At 43.6% G+C, this 19,715-nt stretch overlaps 1 protein-coding gene across 1 annotated transcript in view; it reads left to right on the top strand.

The window, feature by feature from the left end:
* Positions 1–5,642: 5,642 nt before the first annotated feature.
* The window catches only part of Cmtr1 (cap methyltransferase 1), a 41,664-nt gene continuing 27,591 nt past the window's right edge, over positions 5,643–19,715 (top strand). Inside the window, exons 1-2 of the mRNA XM_051187066.1 lie at positions 5,643–5,794; positions 8,032–8,166. Of these exons, the coding sequence (XP_051043023.1) occupies positions 8,037–8,166 (130 nt within the window). The 5' untranslated portion in view covers positions 5,643–5,794; positions 8,032–8,036. The remainder of the gene's footprint in view (positions 5,795–8,031; positions 8,167–19,715) is intronic.

The raw sequence follows: 19,715 nt of genomic DNA, 5'->3' as shown, positions 1-19,715 counted from the left end.
AGCCTTAAATGTCATCAACCAAGCAGGTTTCTGAGTCAGGCAAGCACATTTAAACAACCTTTGACAAGCCAGTAGAAGAAAACATGAATTGCTTTTGTGCCACGAAGAAGTCTGCAGGCCATCCTGAAAATATGTCTTGAAGCACTTTCTTGGGCGGAAGGCAGAGATATTTACTTTAACTGAAATAAAAAGAATGAAAGAAAAAGAAAATTCACTCCACGGACATTATTAGAAAAGGAATTTTATTGATGTGTTGGCTTCTCTGGAAGAGTCTTTTAACCATAAGACTGAGTTTAAGCTTTCAACTCAATGTTATGAAGTCAAGATTATAGATGCTCCTGGAAGATATTAAAACATTCTCTGCCAAGTGGTCGATAAGGAAGGAACTGGAAAATATGCCTTTTTAATATACAATTCTGGCATTTTTCTTTGAAAATTCTGGAAATATCTGGAACACCTCAGAAGTCTTTCAAAGCTGTTTTCACCTTGATGCTTCTTAAGTTGAACCATGGTTATGCAATCCACTTTGTTCTTATATAAAGGAAATTCAAAGTTCTTAAAGATATTGACTCGACTGATGGTGAATTCTTAATCTTAAGAGAAAAGAAATGCAACCGGCCTACAAAGATCCTGGAGAATTACTGTATTTCTTGATAAAAACAAAAACAAAAACCCCTAGAAGTTTTAATTCTACCTGTACAGTGTTATTTTTGAATTTGCCAAAGAGATCCCTACTTGTGACTATTGAAACAAATAAAAAATTAAATGTCAGGGTTAGAGAGATAGCTCAGTAGTCAAGAGTACTTGAGTTTGGTCCTCTGCAACCCACATTAGGCTGCTCACAAGTGTAACTCCTCCAGCTCCAGCCGATCTGATGTCCCCTTCCAGCCTTCATGAGCAATCACACTCATGTGTGCACGTACCCAGACAGACATATTCATACAAAAAAAATAAAATATTTCTAACTATATTGCTGGGCAGTGGTACTATACACCTTTAGTCCAGGCACTCGGAGGCAGAACAGTCTGTAGAGATTGTTGTCACCAGCAAAGTGGTTCCAGTTGCCAACTTGACATAAACTATCTAGATCCAGTGTCCATGGGGGACTGTCAGATTGTCTTGATGTTCATTGATGTGGGAAGACCCAGCCCACTGTGGGTGGCACAGTTCCCTAGGCTGGTGTTCTGGCTGTGTAAGTGTAGAGGGTGAACTAAGCATTAAGAAGCATGCATACATATATTCCTCCCTGCTCTTGACTTGGGTGTCATGTGACCAGTTGCTTCAAGTTCCTGATGCTTTGGCTGATCCCCAAGATGATGCACTGTACCTTTATGAACTAAAGTAAGCCCTTTCTCCCCTAAGTTGTTTGTTTTTGCCAGAGTATTTTATGATAGTAACAGAAAAGAAACTAAAGCAAGATAAAAAAAAAACAATTATTCATTTATTATGTATATAGTGTTCTGTGTTAGTATTCAGGCATCTGTAGAGGTCTGCCCTTGGGTTCTGACAGGATTCGCCCTCAGCTGCAGCCACCTGTGCACATTCACTATGTTCCCTTTTAGAAGGGCTTTCCTGCCCCCTCCCCACTCACTCTCTCACTGCTCCCCAGAGGCCGGTCTCCCCTCTCCCCCTTTTATGACACCTTTCCCTATGTGGTGCCATCTTTCTCCCCTTTTTAAAAAAATACAACATTCAGTCTTCATGCACGTCAGAAGAGGGCGCCAGATCTCATTACAGATACTTGGGAGTCATCATGTAATCTCTGGGAATTGAACTCAGGACCTCTAGAAAGACCAGCTAGTGTTCTTAACTACTGTGCCATCTCTCTAGCCCCTGGACCTCAAGTTTTTAAAAGACTCTTACAAAGAAAACTTTGAATACAATTTCTTTAGTAGATACAGGCCTATTCAGTTTCTCTATTTTGATGTGGGTAAATTACAGTAATTTGTAGCTGTTAAGGAACTGACCTAATCCTTTTGTGTATACAGGATCTCAGAATGCCCCTATTAAGGCATTAGCATTGCCCGGGCTGTAAAGATGCCCCATTGCATCCTGATATGGTAATTTGTAACCTTTTGTTGTCGTTTGTTAGGTGTTACACAGGGTCTGGTGTGGCCTAGGGTGGGGTAACACTTGCTCACAATGATGAATTTAAATTCTTGATCCTTCTTTCTGTGTCTTCCAAGTCACACCTGCTTTCCTCTTTGTTCCTTTACCTTCCTCTGTTAGAATCTCCCTGAGAATTACATCTCCAAACATAGAAAACCCTATCAGACATTGTTATATTTGCTTTCAACATACATACATACATACATACATATATATATATATATATATTTTTTTTTTTTTTGAGATGGGTTTCTCTGTATTGCTTTGGAGCCTGTCCTGGAACTCGCTCTGTAGACCAGGCTGGCCTCGAACTCACAGAGATCTGCCTGCCTCTGCCTCCCAAGTGCTGGGATTAGAGGTGTGCACCACCAATACCCAGCCATTATGTATATTTTTAAGAATTTGGAAGTATGAAAAATGACCCACTTTATGTCTAACTAGCTGGGGCATGTATGGTTTATTATTATTATTATTATTATTATTATTATTATTATTATTGACAGGGTCTTACAATGTAACTCTGGCAGGCCTTGAACTTGATATATAAACCAGACTGGTCTTGAATTCACAGAAGTTTTTCTGCCTGTCTCCCAATTGCTGGGATTAAAAATGTGACTCCTCCCATCATTTTAGGCAGACTTTCATTTTGTAGACCAGGTTGGTCCTGAACTCAATATGTAGCCCTGTGCTGCCTTAGACTTGCAGCAATCCAAGGCTACATAGCAAGACCCTGTTTAAAAAATTTTTTTTTTCTGCACCAGACACTTTTTTTCTTTTTCTTTTCTCCTGGGACTCTAATGTTAAATCTTTTAGTTTTGTTTTCTGGGGCTTTATTTTTGCCTGTCATGTTTCCCCGTCTAAACTTGAGTCTATATTTGGCTTTTGCTGCTCCATGCATAGTTAATTGTAACCTATCTTGATGCATAAAGAAATGTGGTGAAACCTGCGATAGCACCCAAGAAACTGATCTCAACCGGTCAGAGCAGCTGAATCCTCCACCAATCACAGACTGAAGGCTTCAAAACAAGTCCATGTGAATCGAACTTGGATAGTCCGCCAACTGAGTAATTTTGTGTGCCTTTTCTCCTTTTTCAGGGGACAATACAGCTTCTCCTGCTGTTGGTGGAGGCTTCCAGAACCATCTTCAGCCTGGAATGCTGTCTCACTCTAGAATAGTTTTCTTCCTTCCTTCCTTCCTTCCTTCTTTCCTTTTTGGTTTTTCCAGACAGGGTTTCTCTTCGTAACCCTGACTCTCCTAGAACTCAGAGAGATCCACCTGCCTCTGCCTCCCAAATGCTAGGATTAAAGGTGTGTGCTACCACTGTCTGGCATCAAAGGTGTTTTCTAGCAATACTCTTCACTGATGGAATCTTCAAGTTTGTGACTCTTCTGTCATCTTTCTTCTGCTGTCAAGCTCATTTTGTGAAAGTCTTTATTATTGTTTCCTTTCTCTCTCTTTTTTCTTTTTGAGATAGGTCTCACTTGCTGGCCTAGAACTCAACTATCTAGATCAGGCTAGACTAGAGCTCAGATCCACCTGCCTCTGCCTCCCAAATGCTAGGATTAAAGGTGTGTGCCACCACACCTAGCAGTTACTGTGTTTTCCAGTGATTAATTTCTCAATCCATTTATTTTTATATCTTCTGTTTCTTGGCCGACCTTGACTCTATTCATTCTAAGATTCTTTAAGGGTTTTTGCAATGGCTCTGAGGGTACTGGCCTTGCTGCCAAGTCTAATAACCTGAGATTCTTTTGAGAGCCATATGGTGGGAGGAGTACCCAGTGCCCAATAGCTTTCCTAAGCAGAGGTGGTGCTAATTAACTCTTGTGAAGTCAGGAAAGGTTTCCAAAGAGGAGAGTGCTAAATCCAGACCAGAGCAGTAAGTGGACATCAGCACCAAGAGGAGGGATGGTCCAGGCAGGGAGAGGACCCCTTAAAGATAAACTGTATTTGAGATGGACAGGAACAGGGTAATGAGAAGTGAGGGGACTAGTAGAAGAGAGCTCTTTGATACCACCCAGAGAATATTAGCATTGTCCTAATAGCAGATTTTAATCACTGATGGGTTGTAATAGGATCACACATAATACAAAAACAAACAAAAATAACACACTTTAGTTTCAAGGAGAATGGATTAGAAACATCTTGACCGGACACAGACATCATAATTTGGAGATTACTGCAAAAGCTTTGCTGGGGTGGGGGAGGGGAGAGAGAGGAAATTGGGGGGGGGTGTCATAGGAATGTGTGATAGGGCAGGAAGTGTTTATCAGACAAGTAGAAGGCGAACTCAAGTCTCAAGCGTATTGTTGGCTTCAGGGAAATGAAAAGGGAAACTCATCAGACCTCTGGTTGAATAAACAGGATAAATCATATGGTGCCAGACCCTTGGAAAAGGGCTGGAGGCTCAGGAGTTAAGAACACTCACTGTTCTTCCAGAGAATCGGGGTTCAATTCCAGCACCCACTACCATCTGTACTTCCAGTTCCTGGGAATCCGACGTCCTCTTTTGGCCAAGACAGGCACTGCATGCCAGTGGTGCATATACATCATACATGTTGGACACTCATACGCAAAATAAAATCCTTTTAAAAAAAGCACACTGTAGGAGAATGCATGGTGACATTTGAATTCATGGGATTTGAGACAGACACAGCTGAGAATGTCCAACAAAGTTACATTAATTTGAAAATGGGGAGGGAGATTAGAGATGACAGTCTGTCTCTGTCCATATGGTCAAATGCCATCTGTGGCATTCTTTCTGTCTGAGGTATTGGGAATCGAACCTAGGACCCGGTGTGTACCAAGCAAACACTCCTGACACTAGGCTACTCCTAGTCCACTGTCCTTTTTAAGTGTGGCCTGTGTGATGAGAACAATAGCCTCAGACCTCCTCCAGTTTACAGCTTCTCTGACTTTGTTCTTAAGCTATATAATGAAGATGAGATTGTAGTGAGCTACTGAACTATATGCCATCTCGTGAAACCATTCCTAAGAAGACTTTTTTTTTTTGGGGGGGGGGAAGAGGGGGTTGGGTCTCACTATGTACCTTTGGCTGACCTGGAACTAGCTCAGTAGACCAGTCTGGCTTCCGAGTCACAGAGATCCGCCTGTCTCTGCCTCTTGGGTGCTGTGATCAAATGTGTGCGCCACCACTGCCCGGCTCCTAAGAATACTTTTATTGCTGAAACTATCTTGGGTAAAATCTGGTCTCTGATCACTTAGACCAGCCCTAAATTCATATACAAAGCGACTCTAACCTAGAGGTTAACTACCTGATTTAATTGCTGTCTGTCTACTTCTGCAGATAACGCTTGCTTGCTGCAGGTGCCCAAAGCTGCCTTTCTGCGTACATCTCACTGGGGTTTGTTTTCTTTTGTAAGGTCTTTCGGTTCTTTCAGCGTCTGTCCTTCCGCGCAGGCGCCTCTGGCCTGAGGGCGGCTTGACCTGGGCTTTTCCCAGGACCCAAGCCTGAACCCGGCGGGGGCGGGGCTGGCGGGCTCGTGACGTTATCAAGCGGCGCCGCCCGCGGGGCGGAATCCGAGCGCGACCGCGCAGCTGGCCGGCCCTGAGAGGAAACGAAAGTGAGGGAGGAGGAGGAGGTTGCAGGGCCAGGCTCGGCGGCGACAGTGGCGGCCTGACCCCTCGTCTCCGCTCGCCGGCTGCTCGCCCCATCCCCTCAGCGTGAGTGCCGGCGCGCGGCCCGGGGGGAGCGAGCGGGCGGGCGCGCGGGCACAGCATCCTTCCCTTGAGGCGGCGACTCTGCCCGCCTTCTGGTAGCTTCTCTCCGCTCCTGCCCCCCTCTCCCCAGCAACCTCTCTGAGCCCGGGCCGCCTCTGCTGCTGGTCGCTGCGCACACAGTCTCAAACCTGACGTCCCCAAACGAGAAGCTCGGCCGGGGGAGATGGCGTTCCCTTCTATGCCCTCTGCAGACGGGTGGCGGTGCCTTCGAAGCCCAGGCCCGGGCAGAAGGCGTTTGCACCCAGCAGCGGGTAGAAAGCAGGCCTCGGTGCCATGCACTTGCAAGTGCCTGGTCACAGCGCACCTGCCTTTGTAGGTCACTCGATAGCTTTGTGGCCTTCCCCTTGTGGGGAAAAATGACAGGATTGGGTTGGATTTCCCGCGAGGTCCCAATAGAAGGCGAGGTATTCGTATCTGCCGCCTTGCCTTTCACGGAGCTGCTTCCTTTGCTCGCACCGGCCCCCAGCGCATCCCACGCTGAGTTCTCTGTGCTCTCATCCCCCCCCCCCCAGGACGGCTTAAGAGTTAAAAAGGAGCCCCCCTCTTGCGTGCTGTGGCCAGGCGAAGGCTGTGATGAGTTTTCCAACGGCTCACCTGTGGGCCATTTCGGGAGGCCTTGCTTTCTGTTTTAGTCTCCCGGTCTTCCTGCTTTCCTCTGATAGGCCCTGCCTGTGTTGCTTAAGGGATGATTGTACATTGGGTCCACCGGTTCGTACTTGGGCACGGAAAACGTGATCCAGTATTTTGCTAGGTTTCAGGGAAAGGATCACCAACCCCCTTCAAATTCCATTACTTTCTGCTTCAACTGCTGTTGATAGAATCTCGTTCGTTCTTTTTTTTTTTTCTCTCCCCCCAAATGTTTTGAAATAAGCTGTACTAGCTCTGATTTTTATATTACAACTCTGAGTAGTCGACTCACAGTGAAAACATGGTCTTTAAACCACCGTGTGTCTGGCAACATGCTAGACGTCCATTCTTGTATCCCTGCGTTCCCCATCCCCCGCAGGTGTCAGCATCTCTTAACTCTTCTCTCCCTTCTGAGTTGTTTGTGAATACACTACTTTTCCTGAAGATCTCGTAATTATCATAACATCCATTTTTGTAAAGATTATTTGCTTAAGTTGTGTGTATTTGCGTGTGGGTGCCTGCAGAGGTCAGGCAGTGTCTTATTTCCCTGGAGTTGTGAGTTGTCCAGTGTGAGGTCTGAAAATTGAATTCAGGACCTCAACACAGTTGTAACTGTTGAGCCACCTCTCTAGCTCCCCATCCATTTTTTTTTTTTTTTTAACTTTTTGCTTTCATCGTGGTACTGACTAGTGTAGCTTTATCTTCTTTTATTTTCCCCTTTGCAGTGCTGGGCTGGAACCCAGGGCCTTGCACATGCAGGGCAGGGCTTGCCCTGTGAGCTTCATCCCCAAGGTTTTTGCTGCAAGTTCTCTCAAACTCTGGTTTGACTCAAACTCAGACTTTGGAGTGCTGAGACACAGGCATACACCCAGCACTCCAGTCCTTATCATGGAGGCGAATTCCTAGTCTTAAAACTAATGTCAAAAATTTTTTTAAAAAGGAAAAAAATTAATGCCTTAGTGTCCCAGTGCTCCAGCTACCTGTTGTTCAGGGTCTTTCCCACTCTTGACTGTAGCCCAGCTAGTGCTTCCATGCTGTATGTACACTGGTATTTTCATAGATCAAAGCATGAAATAAACGAAACCCTAGCATTTTTGTCATATCATATAATACCTTGATCTGGCAAAAATGTTGAAAAAATAATTCTGTGGTGGTCTGTGGAAATATTGTGGCTATTACTTAGTAGGTCTCATAATTTATTTCCAATATACATTGTCATGAATAGCCACTATTGTCTCAAAAGTATACACTAACACGTACTCAAAGGCCTTTTTTTTCTCCTGTGTCTTGTTGAATTAATCTTTTTGGTATCTGATACCAATGGCCCTTGGGGTCTCTAAGTCTGAGATCACCTCATTTCCTAGTAAAATTAACCATTGTTGCTAAAAGCAGAGCTTGGCTAGCCTCCTTCCTAGACCTTACTGGGAGGAAGAGGCTGTTCAAGTGCTGACACGAGGAGATGCTTGGTGTGGTCCAGTTGCCTCCCACTGGAGGTTGTTAATGCTTCATTCCCAGTAGTTCTAAGAGCTGACTGATGGGATTTATGGTTGTAGTAACAATGAAGAGGAGAACCGACCCAGAATGCACTGCCCCCCTCAAGAAGCAGAAGCGAATTGGGGAATTTGCCCGGCATCTCAGCTCCACATCTGATGATGAACCTCTCTCCTCTGTCAATCATGCAGCAAAAGGTATGCTGGCCTGTGTGATATGAGGCCACTGGCCATCTGCTTGTTTGAATCTTCAGTGCTTGGAGTGAGCAGGGTGTAATTCACTGCTTCTTGGGCAAAATTAGCAAATTTGACAGAAATATGCTACTATTCTACTAAGAGTAGGGAAGCTTGTTTTAAATTTTAAAAAGGGGTGTGTGGGCCTTAGTTCTGTTCCCAGTGACATTCTCACTGCTTAAATCAGGGAGAAGTGGTAACATTGAGTGCTGTGGTTTTAATAGCTATTAATAATTTTAGGGCTCCTTTGTAGATGTGGGGTACAGCTGCCTGGTCTGACTCTGGTCCTTGCACACAGTTTTCTCAGTTCCTGCAGTTGTAATTAGAAACCAGCTGTGGTGGAGCATTGCTCTGATTGCCGTTTATATTCAGTTCAAAGATTTGGTTGGTCTGGTTGAAAGATGCTTTGCCTGTAATTTTAATGTTGTGGACATTCCCAGTGCCTGAATTCACTTCATATACCTGGCAATTAGAGTTACTCTGACAAGCCAGCTCTATTCACTTCTTTTTTTTTCTTCTTCTTCTTTTTTGAAATGGGTCTCACTATGTAATTCTGATTGTTCCTAGAACTCGTTCTGTTGACTAGTCTGGCCTCAAACTCACAGAGATCCACCTGCCTTTGCCTCTGCCTCTGCCTCTGCCTCTGCCTCTGCCTCCTCTGGGATTAAATGTGTGTGCCACTATACTTTGCTTCCATTCATTTCTGAGAGCCGTTCTAGCAACTCCAGTATGCTGCATTGCCTACAGCAGAACTGTGTTCTCCCACACTTCTGGTGGTCTCAACCAGGTTGTCATGTTCCTTATGAAGGCTCTTGGGAAGACACTCCCTTCCTTATTTGTGTAATGTCTGGTGGCTTACTGACAGTCCTTGGTACCATATAGCTCTAGTGGTAGTGTGTCTCTAGTTTTTGCCTCTGCCTTCCTGTGTATCTGTGTCCACATTTCCCTGTTAGGAGGTAGGCAGCCATTGGTTTAGGACTTGTGCCACTTTAGTGTTACCTTATTTTAACTTGATTATATCTGCAGAGACCGTATTTCTAAATAAAATTCCTTCTCAATTTATAAGTGACAGGAATTTTGAAGGGAGACCCACTAGCAGGCTTGCCTTGTCCACACTGGGTGATCACTGGTAAACTGGAAAGAAACATTGTAACAGATTGGTGACTAAAAAGATATGATGATTCCTTTGTGAGTGTTAGTTCATTTTCTAGTGGTGGACTCATGGAAGGACAGCTACACCTTAGCTGTTCCAGTGAAGCTGCCAGACTGGTGGTAAGCCTCATGTATCATGTAGGTATAGTGCAAGTGTGATCTAGGCTGGACAGAGACCCTGCTGCCCTTGCATGTGGAGGTACAGCTGCCTTCAAAGACTCAGTGGTGTTGAGACTGGTTGGTTCCTGTCTGTTTGGGGTGCTGACATCAGAGAGACCAAGTGAGATGAGGAGCTTGAGGCCAGCCTAAGCAATGTTCAAAACCCAATTACAAAGACATCTGAGCAGTAGCTAGGCAGAGGCAGGCTCTGAGTTCAAGGCCAGCCTGGTCCATAGAGTGAGCTTCAGAACAACCAGGGCTACACAGAGAGACTCTGTCTCAATAAACAAAACGAAACAAATCTGAGTGGATTTCAGGGTAGAAGAGAAAGTCTTTATGTGACCAGGGTCAGGAAATAGAAACAAACACTGTGCTGGTGCATAAGTTCCCTTGGTATGGAGAGGACTATGAGGGACAAGGGAGATCGTGCCTAGGGATTAAGTTGCTAGGGCTAAGTGGACTTTTCCTGTCAAATTTGCCATCACCTGAGTTGTATGGGCAGCCCTCGCTGCAGGCTGTTAAAGGGTCCTCCGCCTGCACATACAGTTCAGCTAGATGATTGAGAAATGCCCTTTGGGACAATCAGAAAATAGAAAAACAGTACTGACTATTCCTGTCTGGACCATGTGTTTTCCTCTTTTGCTGGAAGACGTGATGATTCATTAGCACATATAGTCAATCAGTTAGTTTGTTTTACATTATTCACAGGTAGATACATTGCCAACTCAGCATCTTGACATTTAGTTGGGGAAAAGAAGAAAGGAATATTATTCTGGGCATCTTGGCATCACTCTCTTTCAGGTGTTCTGAGAGGAGTTTGAAAGCATTTTCAAGTGTAAATAAACTTTTAGCAACTCAGAGTCAAATAATCTTCTTGAAGTAAGGAGATATAGTTGAGATCATTTTGTTCTTTTTAGTTGCTTCTTATAGGAAAATTGGTCTAGATCCTAAGAAAATGCTTGTTTCTCTTTAGCTATGCATTTTGGTGTGGGCTCATAATCCTCTTGTAGCAAACCAACCAGCACCACATTAAAAGCGCCTTTCCCTCCACCAGGTTTAATTTTTCCCTCAATAGGCTTTTGCCCTGTCTGTCGCTGTCCTGTCTGTCCAGATTCATGACCTTAATAAAAAACTCCCTTTATCAGTATCTGTTTAAGTTTCTCTAATGAGTTACTGTTTGTTTGGAATAAAGGAGAAATAGCATCTTTAAGCAAGAAGGAGTATTCCTCAGGACTTGTTAGGTAGGATGTAGTGTTTATTAAAATTCATAATCTATTCTGTTGGCCAGGATTGGTTGGAGCTGCCTCACCTTGCATTAATTACCACTTTCATTTTTAACCTTGGCATGCTTGTCCTACTGTTCTATTGCCAATGTCTAGAAAGCATGTTCTTTTATAAAGTCTGTCTTCTTTGGAATGACTTAGTAATGATTTCTATCAGGCGGGGAAGAAAGCCTAAGTGAAAATCCTGATAGTGTTTTCTTTGGGCTTTCTGGTAGACCTTAGAAGGAATGCTGCTTGGGAGGTAAATAGGGATGTCACCTAGCTTTGGCAAGTTCTTAATGAAAGTAATGATTTTAATAGACTGCTCTTATTAGTCCTGTTAACATATAGCCATTACTTAATTCTGTGCTCAGTGTTGGTTAAATTCTTACTGATCTTAGGAAGTAAAACCCCTTCAGGTCTACTACAGCCTTGACAGTTCCATTTCATCTGAAAAGGGTGGCCCAGGGGCCCGGGGATAGAAGTGAATAGTGGCTACTGCAGTCTTTGGACATGAGGAGCAATGTCTGAAACATTCTCTTAGGAAATGTTAAGCTAAGAACTGCTTTACGCACTTGAGTAAAAGAAGTAAGACGGGTCAGCCTTTCCATGTTCCTTTTGTCTCACAGGGAATTATGGTTCTTCAGCTTCAATTGCCCTCACTCTGAGAGTCTGCAGGTGTGCTGTCTGTGCAGTAGTTAGAACCTAGGGAGCAGGGGATGGAGTGGAAAGCTCTTCATGCCAGAGTCTGCTGCTAGAGCACTGTCTCTAATCCAGCAGTGATTTTCCCATTGGGTTTTCCACCCAAATTTTACTTTCCCTGTCATTATTTTGCCCAAAGAAGTCATCAAAGGAAAAAGAAACATGACTTTCTCCCAGAGAGCTAAGGGAGTTGAGAACCCTGGACATTTGGCAGTGGGATGTGTGGGACACCACTCTCACTGTTGGGCTCAAGCAAGCCCAATCCCCTTTCAGGATTTTACACTTCTTTCTAGTTCAGGGTAAGCCCATGCATGTCTGCAAGGCTAGTAAAAGGAGCAAGAACTGGTACAATATTGCAGCTTCTAACTAAGCCTGCATCACTAGATGTCCCAGAAGTGCCATAGGGCATAATCCCTGCCCCGCCCTTTCACTACTGAGCGGCGTGGGTTAAAGGAATGGAGTCGACGACCGTAGAAAGAGAACCTGCCCCTTGGAGCACCATTCCTTAGCATGAAGACTGCTGCAGAGCCTCTCTCCATATGGGAAGCAATAGATTGCAGCCTGGGAGCGTCTTGAGCTACTCAGGAGGCCTTGCCTCAGAGCTGCTGCCTGATGATTTCTCTGGAAAGGAACCAATCTCTTCTCAAAGCTTAGAGTGGTAATTCTTTATAGCTGCATGGTTTTTTACCCCAGTTTTCACAGGAAAGTAGAAAACAGAAAATAAATATCGCCTCATCTCTCAGTTTCCATGGTTACTTATTGTTAATGATTTGCTCTTTCCTTCTGAGTAGCACTTTCTGCCTCTGTGACATGTGCTACATTGGTGGATATAAGCGAGATACTTAGGAAGAAAATTGGACAGCCATCTTAATAGGAAGGGGCAGGTTTCATGGCTCTTAAACTAAAATTCCTTCTTGCTATCTGATTGGTTTAGAAAACACACTTTTGAGTCTGTTTCGAGTGGTATTTTTGGTCCACACATTTACTGACCTTTCTTTTGCAAAATGTTATATTCTTTAAAAATGGCTATTTTGCTTATCTGTTACATTTCAAAGTTCCATGACAGTTGTTATTTTTTCATAGAAAGTGTCCTGTTTTACTTACTATGGACCTTTCAGGAACAGATTCTGAACCAAAGGAGTTGTCTGTTCTAGACAAGCAGTGGGCTTTTTTTCCCTAATTAAATAAGCACTAAGGATCCAGTCCAGGCCTTTTGTGTGGCAGGCAGTACTCTACCCCGGCTACATCAGCAGCCCCAGGTGTGTCGGCTTTAGTTAGTAATGTCAGCATTCTGAGTTCCAGTGTCTCATTTCCTCTGGTCTTTACATTTTGTTATAATAATAATTATTTTTACATTTATTTATTTATTGTGGTGTGGTGGTGTTCTATTGTGGTGGGGGTTATGTGATGGCAGGCATGTGGAGGTCAGAGGACAGTCAGTCTGTGGGAGTTGGTTCTCTCCTTCCCCTGGGGTTTCAGTGATGTAACTCAGGTTACCAGGCTCGATAGCTGTCTTATTGGCCTCAGATATACCTATCCCATTTCAATCTTCTGGTGGTGAAATTGGGCTAAATCATGGTTTGAGGAAGGCCACATTCTTTATATAGTGGATTCTGTCCTTATCTTTTGAAGCCAGAACACCTGCCACTTTTTGTACCAGGAAATGGTTTGAGCTGTATACTCAGTAGCTCATCGGAAAAGATGATACTTGGCTGTCTTAAGTAATTTTTACTAAATGGGAAGCCTCACCCTGAGGGTTAGACATTCAAAGTTAGCTGTAGCAAAGTTCCTATTCTCTATGAGTAATCCTGTCCTTGTGGAACTGGCTTTAACTCAGCACAGTGAGGGCTTTGCTGATGGTGGGATGACTCATGTGTTGTACTCAGTGGACAGAAGAACCAGGTAGGCATGATGGGGAAGGTGCAGATGTGTGTCTTGCTGCAAAGGGGTGAGGTTGGTACTGATAAACTTTAGAATCACAATACATGTTTTAAGTTGTAGTTTGACCAATAGTCTGAACACCTGGGCTCAATACAGAGTTGTTATGGGGTCTTCTGCTCCTCTTTGGACTTCCCACAGCATAAGTCTCCTCATCCTCTATGGAGACAGGATCTCTATATGCAGCCCAGGGTCAACTTGAATTGGAGATATTCCTGCCTTAGTCTCTAAGGCCTTGGGATCAAGGGCATGTGCCACAGTGCCTGGATTTGGCCAGTTTCTTTTGTCAGCAACCTTCATTTTTCCTCAAGGATATTGTGCCACATTGCTAACCTAATTTTAAAAAAATGTATATTTTAATAAGTAAAGTGTATTTATGTGGTTCTTATACTTTTAAAAAGTATAAGAAGATAAGGGCGGGAGATAGCTCAGTTAAAAGCCATTTCAGGTGGCTCACAAAGGCCTGCAGCTATTGATCCTGGGAATCTGACTTCTCTTCTGGACTCTGAGAGAACCTGCACTCACATGTGCACATACATATGCCCACACATACACGCATGATTTAAGGATAGATCTTACAAAACCCCAACTACTTCATTTTAGTCTTTGTGATAGGAAACTGTTAGTCAGGTTTCACTTCTTTAGTTTTCTGCAGTCATTTTGGTATTGTTTCCAGGCCCCTGTCCCTGTGTGTGTGCAGAGTCTTTCAGGATAGTCAGTTTCATTGGTTTTATATAGCTTCGCTTTCAAAGCTCAACTATAATACAAGTACAAGAAATAAAAATACATGATTATATTTTTCTCTTACAACCCAAGAGTCAGGATGTTGTATGTATATACATATACACAAATACATACATACATACATACATACATACATACATACATACATACATACATAAGAACAATCCGGATTTGCCTTTTACTATTTTTGCTACTAACAGGGCTTGAACCTTGAACATTATGCGTGCTGGTTAAGCACTCTACCACAGAGTTACAACCCCCCCCAGTGGTTATTATTATTTAAATTTTAAAAGAGATTGATTTTATGTGTTTGAGTGTCTTGCCTACATGTAGTATGTATACTATATCTGCCTTGTGCACATGGAGGTCAGAAGAAGGTGTCAGATCCCCTGGAACTGGGGTTAAAGATGGTTGTGAGCTGCCATGTGGGTGTTGGGAACTGAATCTGCATCCTCTATAAGAGCTGCAAGAGCTTGTAACCACTGAACCATCTCTCCAGTCCCCTTTATAAATGCCCTTTTTAAAAAAAAAAAAAAAAAAAGTTATACTTATACATGATAATAAATTTTGTTATGATAGCTTCATACATGTATATGATGCATTTTGATCATAGTCACATATTCACCCCCCCCATGACTTACTCCTTTCCCACTTCACCTGATCACTACTTGCCCCTTCTACTTTTATGGAGAGACTCAGTGACAAAGACAGACAGACAGACAGACATTGATTACAGGCTCATGGGTGAGGGTTTGTTTACTGTTTGCCAGTGTCCACACCACAGAAGGAATGTCTCTCCCTCTCCCATCGACCATCAGCTGTGCATACATCCTTAGGGTGGGGTCCCATGAACAACCCTGCCTCTTATGATAGATGCCAATGGACCCGATCTTGTGCAGTAATCGCTGCTGTGAGTTCAAGAGTCTCAGCCACCGTCTCAGCATGAAGTCAGTGCTCCACCTCTCCCGCCTTCCTCTGGCTTTTCCATTCTTTCTTCCCCTTCTTCCAGGATACACTCGGAGCTTTCCTATTTATGGTTGATTATAAAAGATTAAAAAATAATTCTCTCTGTGGGTACGTGTGTGTGAGCACAGATTCCCTCTGTGCCTAGAAGACAGTGTTGGGTCCCTCAGAGCTGGAGTTAGAGGAAATCGTGAGCTTCTCTTTGAGGGTTCTGGGAACCTAATTCTGGTCTTCTGGAAGAACAGTGTGTGCTCTTAGCTGCTGGGCCATCTCTAGCCCCATGGCTGAAGTCACTTGTTTTCAGCACTTTGATCTTGTCTGGGCCTCTACTATTTATTACCAATGACCACTGCAGATAGAAGCTTCTCTGGCCAAAGCTGACAGCAATGCTACTCTGTAGGTGTAAACTGTCCTTTTAGCAGATCAGCAGCAACTTCCCCACTGGGGCTTGTGACCTCCCTAGCCATGGGATTTGATGGGGTTCACAGTATTAGGTGTGAATTTCCTCTTGTGGAGTGGGCCTCAACTCTACTGTCTATTATTTTTTTTGACAGTCTTGGTGATCCCTTTCAATGCATATAGCAAGTGTTCTTGGATCCTTACAAGAAACTCAAGTGGTAGTTACACTAACTCTGCGTATGTGAGTGCACATGCATGAGAAATCCATGCTGGGTGGTTTCTTCTTCAGTTGCTTTCCACTTGTTTTGAGATACAGCCTCTCACTAAACCTAGAGCTCATCAATTCAGTTAGACTAGCTGCTAGCTGACTAATAAGCTCCAGGATTTCTCCTGTCCTTCCTGTCCCTGTGCTCCCAATCTCCTTAGTTAACCAGTTACTACTAAGATGTGTGCACTGCTGAGCATTGTCCAACTTCTTTTGTTTAGTATTTGAGACAAGGTCTTACTGTGTAGCCCTAGCTGTCCTGTAAAACTGTATGTAGACCAGGCTGACCTTGAGCTGAGTCCCACCTACCTCTACCTCCTGAGTGCTGGAATCAGAGGTGAGCATCACCATGCCCAGCTCACTGTCCAACCTCTTTTTGTTGTTGTTTGGTTGTTTTATTTTTTCATGATAAGGTTTCTCTGTGTAGCCCTGGCTGTTCTGGAACTCTGTAGACCAGGCTGGCCTTGAACTCAAGATATCTACCTGCTTCTGTTTCCTGAGTGCTGGAATTGCCCACCTTCTTAAACCTTGGGATCAGATTGGACATCACCACCCTTATTGCCTGTTCTCCTAGTTTACTGCTGTTTGTACTATTTTTAGTGGAAATGTAAGAAATTCTTGCCCAAACTTTTGAGAGTATTTCCAGATCCAGGTGGATTTGTCTCAGAAACCGCTTGTGCTGGCTAGTTTCTTTTGTCCGCTTAACACAAGCTAGAGTCATTTGGAAAGAAGGAAGCTCAATTGAGAAAAATGCCTCCATCACACTGGCCTGTAGACCAGCCTGTGTCACATTTTCTTGATTAATGATTGATGTGGTAGGACCCAACCTACTGTGGGCTGTACCACCCTGGCAGGTGGTCTTGGGTTATATAAAAAACAAGGTGAGCAAGCCAGGAGGCAGCTTAAGTCTGTTCTTCTTTCATGCTCTTTGGTGGTCTGTGCTCTGGTTCCTGCCCTGACTCTGCCCTTCATGAAGGGCAGTAAGCTCTAAGATGACATAAACCCATCCTCTCCAGGTTGCTTTTGGTCATTGTGTTTCCTCACAGTTAGAGCTTTGCACCAGGTTCACCGGGTATTTCTATAACTGAGCTGACCATGGTGTTTCGGGGAAGACTGTGGTGGTGCTTAGAAAGCTGTTGAGTGCTCAGTGCTGACCGAACTGTTGTGAGGACCTGGAAGACAGTGCTGAGAGCCGTGCAGATGATGGAGGACCCGGCTTGTGCGGTTTCAGAGGGAAGTGTGAGTCCTTAAAGTCATTGGTGATTCATATGAAATTCAAGTCAAGAATCTGGACTTCTGCTTAGATATGACTGGTTAAGAAGGGGTCAGCACCACCAAGGTGAAACCTTTGCTTTATTGAGACAATTAATGCTGATTCACTGGAACTGAAAAATCAGTTATGATTAACAAGAGACCAGAGGTGAAAACTTCCTTCAGGATCAGCACACAGAAGCAGTGGTTAAGAGGTGTCCAAGGCTACAGCTCATGGTGGCTTTGATAATATGTAAGATTCTGTCACTTGGTACTGGTTTTAAAGACATGAAGGGATCATAGAGCAGCTGAGGTTTGGTACATTTGAGAGGCCAGGAGAGGCCATTGGAGACACCAGTACAATGTCAGTGACCACTGAGGACAGCAGCAGCTGTGGAGGGGAGTGGCCCTGAGCCTATGAGACAAGCTGCTTGTGCTGTGAATGGCAGAGCTAGAGAAACAGTGCTGCCTAGGCCCTTTGAAGCCTAGAGCATCATGAATGGGTCCCAGACACCAAGCTGAACTTTTTACATTGTTGAATTTTGATTTTCATTGTGACTGTGCCTTTGTTCTTTCCTCTTGGAATAAAAAGCATGTAACTTATTTTGATTTTACAGGATCCCACAATTACAAAACTCTCCCTCCACAACCCCAGTCCATCTTCCTCCATCTCCCCCATTTCCCTTCAGAAAAGAGCAGGCTTCCCAGTGATCGCAACTGAACACAAGCTTGGATATTTTTAAGAGACTGAACTTTTAAAGTGTTAGAATTTTTTAAAAGACTGTGAGACTTTTAAAGTTGTGTTTTATATTGTGATACTAATATTAACATGACATTTTAGGGACAAATGAGAAAGGAAAGATTATAGTTGAATAGTGATGTGCTTGTGTGTCAAGTTGACAAGTGGTCAGTTGTGCTAGCTAGGTTTTTGTCAACTTGACACAAGCCAGGGTCATCTGGGAATAAGGAATCTCAACTGAGAAATACCTCCATCACACTGACCTGTAGGGCGTTTTCTTCATTAATGATTGAGGTAGGAGGTGGTGCTATTCCTGGGCAAGTAGTCAGTAGTTTTTGGTTGTTTAAGAAAGCAGGCTGAGCAAGCCATGGAGAGAGAGCAAGCTAATAAATAGCTCTCTTCCCTGGTTTTTGCTTCAGTTCCTAACTGTGGGTTCATGAGTCCTTGGCCTGACTTCTCTGAAAAACAATAAGCTTTAAGATGAGATAAACTCTTTCCCTAGTTGTTGTTGGTCATGGTATTCATCACAGTAGAACACCTCCTGAATAAAAAAATTACTTTGGATGAAGTAGCCTTCAAGTAAGTAGATTCATTAAGTGCATTCAGTAAATATGGATACCCAGACCAAAAAGTATCCCAGCTTGATGAAAGGACGGGGAGCCCATCCTTTCTGGCTGCTGCTGAGTTAGCTCTTACTCGGAGTCATTTGACTAGGTTGGTGGACAGTGGAGAGAAAGGCTTGACCAGCTCAGGTGTCAGCCCCTCCTGTAGCATTTCCTGTCTCTTCTACTGTCTGCTGGAGGCTGTCTTCATCCCTAGCCCTCCTTTCCTCTTTTTCCTTCTCCCTTCCCCTGTAGCAGCCTTTTTCTCTTAGGCCACCAGCCAGCTCCCAAATCATGACACAAGACTTATTATATTAATGATGAAGGCTTGGCCTTAGCTTAGGCTTGTTTCTTGCTAGCCCTTATAGCTTAATCTGTTTCTCTTCATCCACATTTTGCCTTCGGGCCATTTTATCTTCTGTATATTTTACTATCATTGCTTCTCCTATGTGACTGGAGGCTGCCTGGCTTCTGACCTCAGGCATGTTCCTCTCTTTCTCCCTTGCTCTCTCCTTCTCCTTTCTCCTCCTGTTTATTCTCTCTGCCCATCAGCCCTGCCTATCCTTCTCCTGCCTAGCTATTGGCTGGTCACCTTTTGATTAGATCAATCAGGTGCCTTAGACAGGCAAGATGAAACAAATGCAATGTATCTTTACATAGTTAAATAACAGCAGAAACAATGTAACACATCTTTACATTAACAAAGGCAGCAGAAACAATGTAACACATCTTTACACAGTAATATTCTGGGGCAAAGACAAATGTTACACATCTTTATATAGTTATATAACAACACTTACCTCTTTCTCTTTGCTCTTTTTCTCTTCCTATAGCCAGCTTCCGTGAAGACCTACTCTCTTGCCTGAAAGTTTGAAGGACTATGAATGCAAAGAGAACTAACTAGGAGGTTAAGCAATCAGTATTTAGAAATTTGGGCTAGAAAGATGGCTCCACAGGTAAAGGTGTTTGCTGCTGAGTCTGAAAACTTGAATTCAGTCTCCAGTACCCACTTGATAGAAGGAGAGAACCAACTCCTACAAGTTATCTCTGACTTCTACTTATACTCACTCCCCAGTAACTTATACAAACAAACAAAAAAAAAGTGATACAATGAGAAGATCAATTTTTAAAAGAAATAGATGTTAAATACTGAACAGTAGCAGAAAAAAGTAACATCTTTACTATACACATTTCATTTGATAGTGTGCTTTCTCTTCTAGTATTGTAGTTTTTAAGCAGCCTTGTGAGGCTGGTATCACCATCTCAGATGATGCAAAGGTGAGGTAGGAAAATGATTATGTTTGAGTTCCTGCTGTGTTACATACCAGTAGGTGCCA

Source organism: Phodopus roborovskii, unplaced genomic scaffold, assembly GCF_943737965.1.
Source record: "Phodopus roborovskii unplaced genomic scaffold, PHOROB, whole genome shotgun sequence".
NCBI classification, from domain to species: Eukaryota; Metazoa; Chordata; class Mammalia; order Rodentia; family Cricetidae; genus Phodopus; species Phodopus roborovskii.
This window is presented reverse-complemented; position numbering and strand designations above follow the sequence as displayed.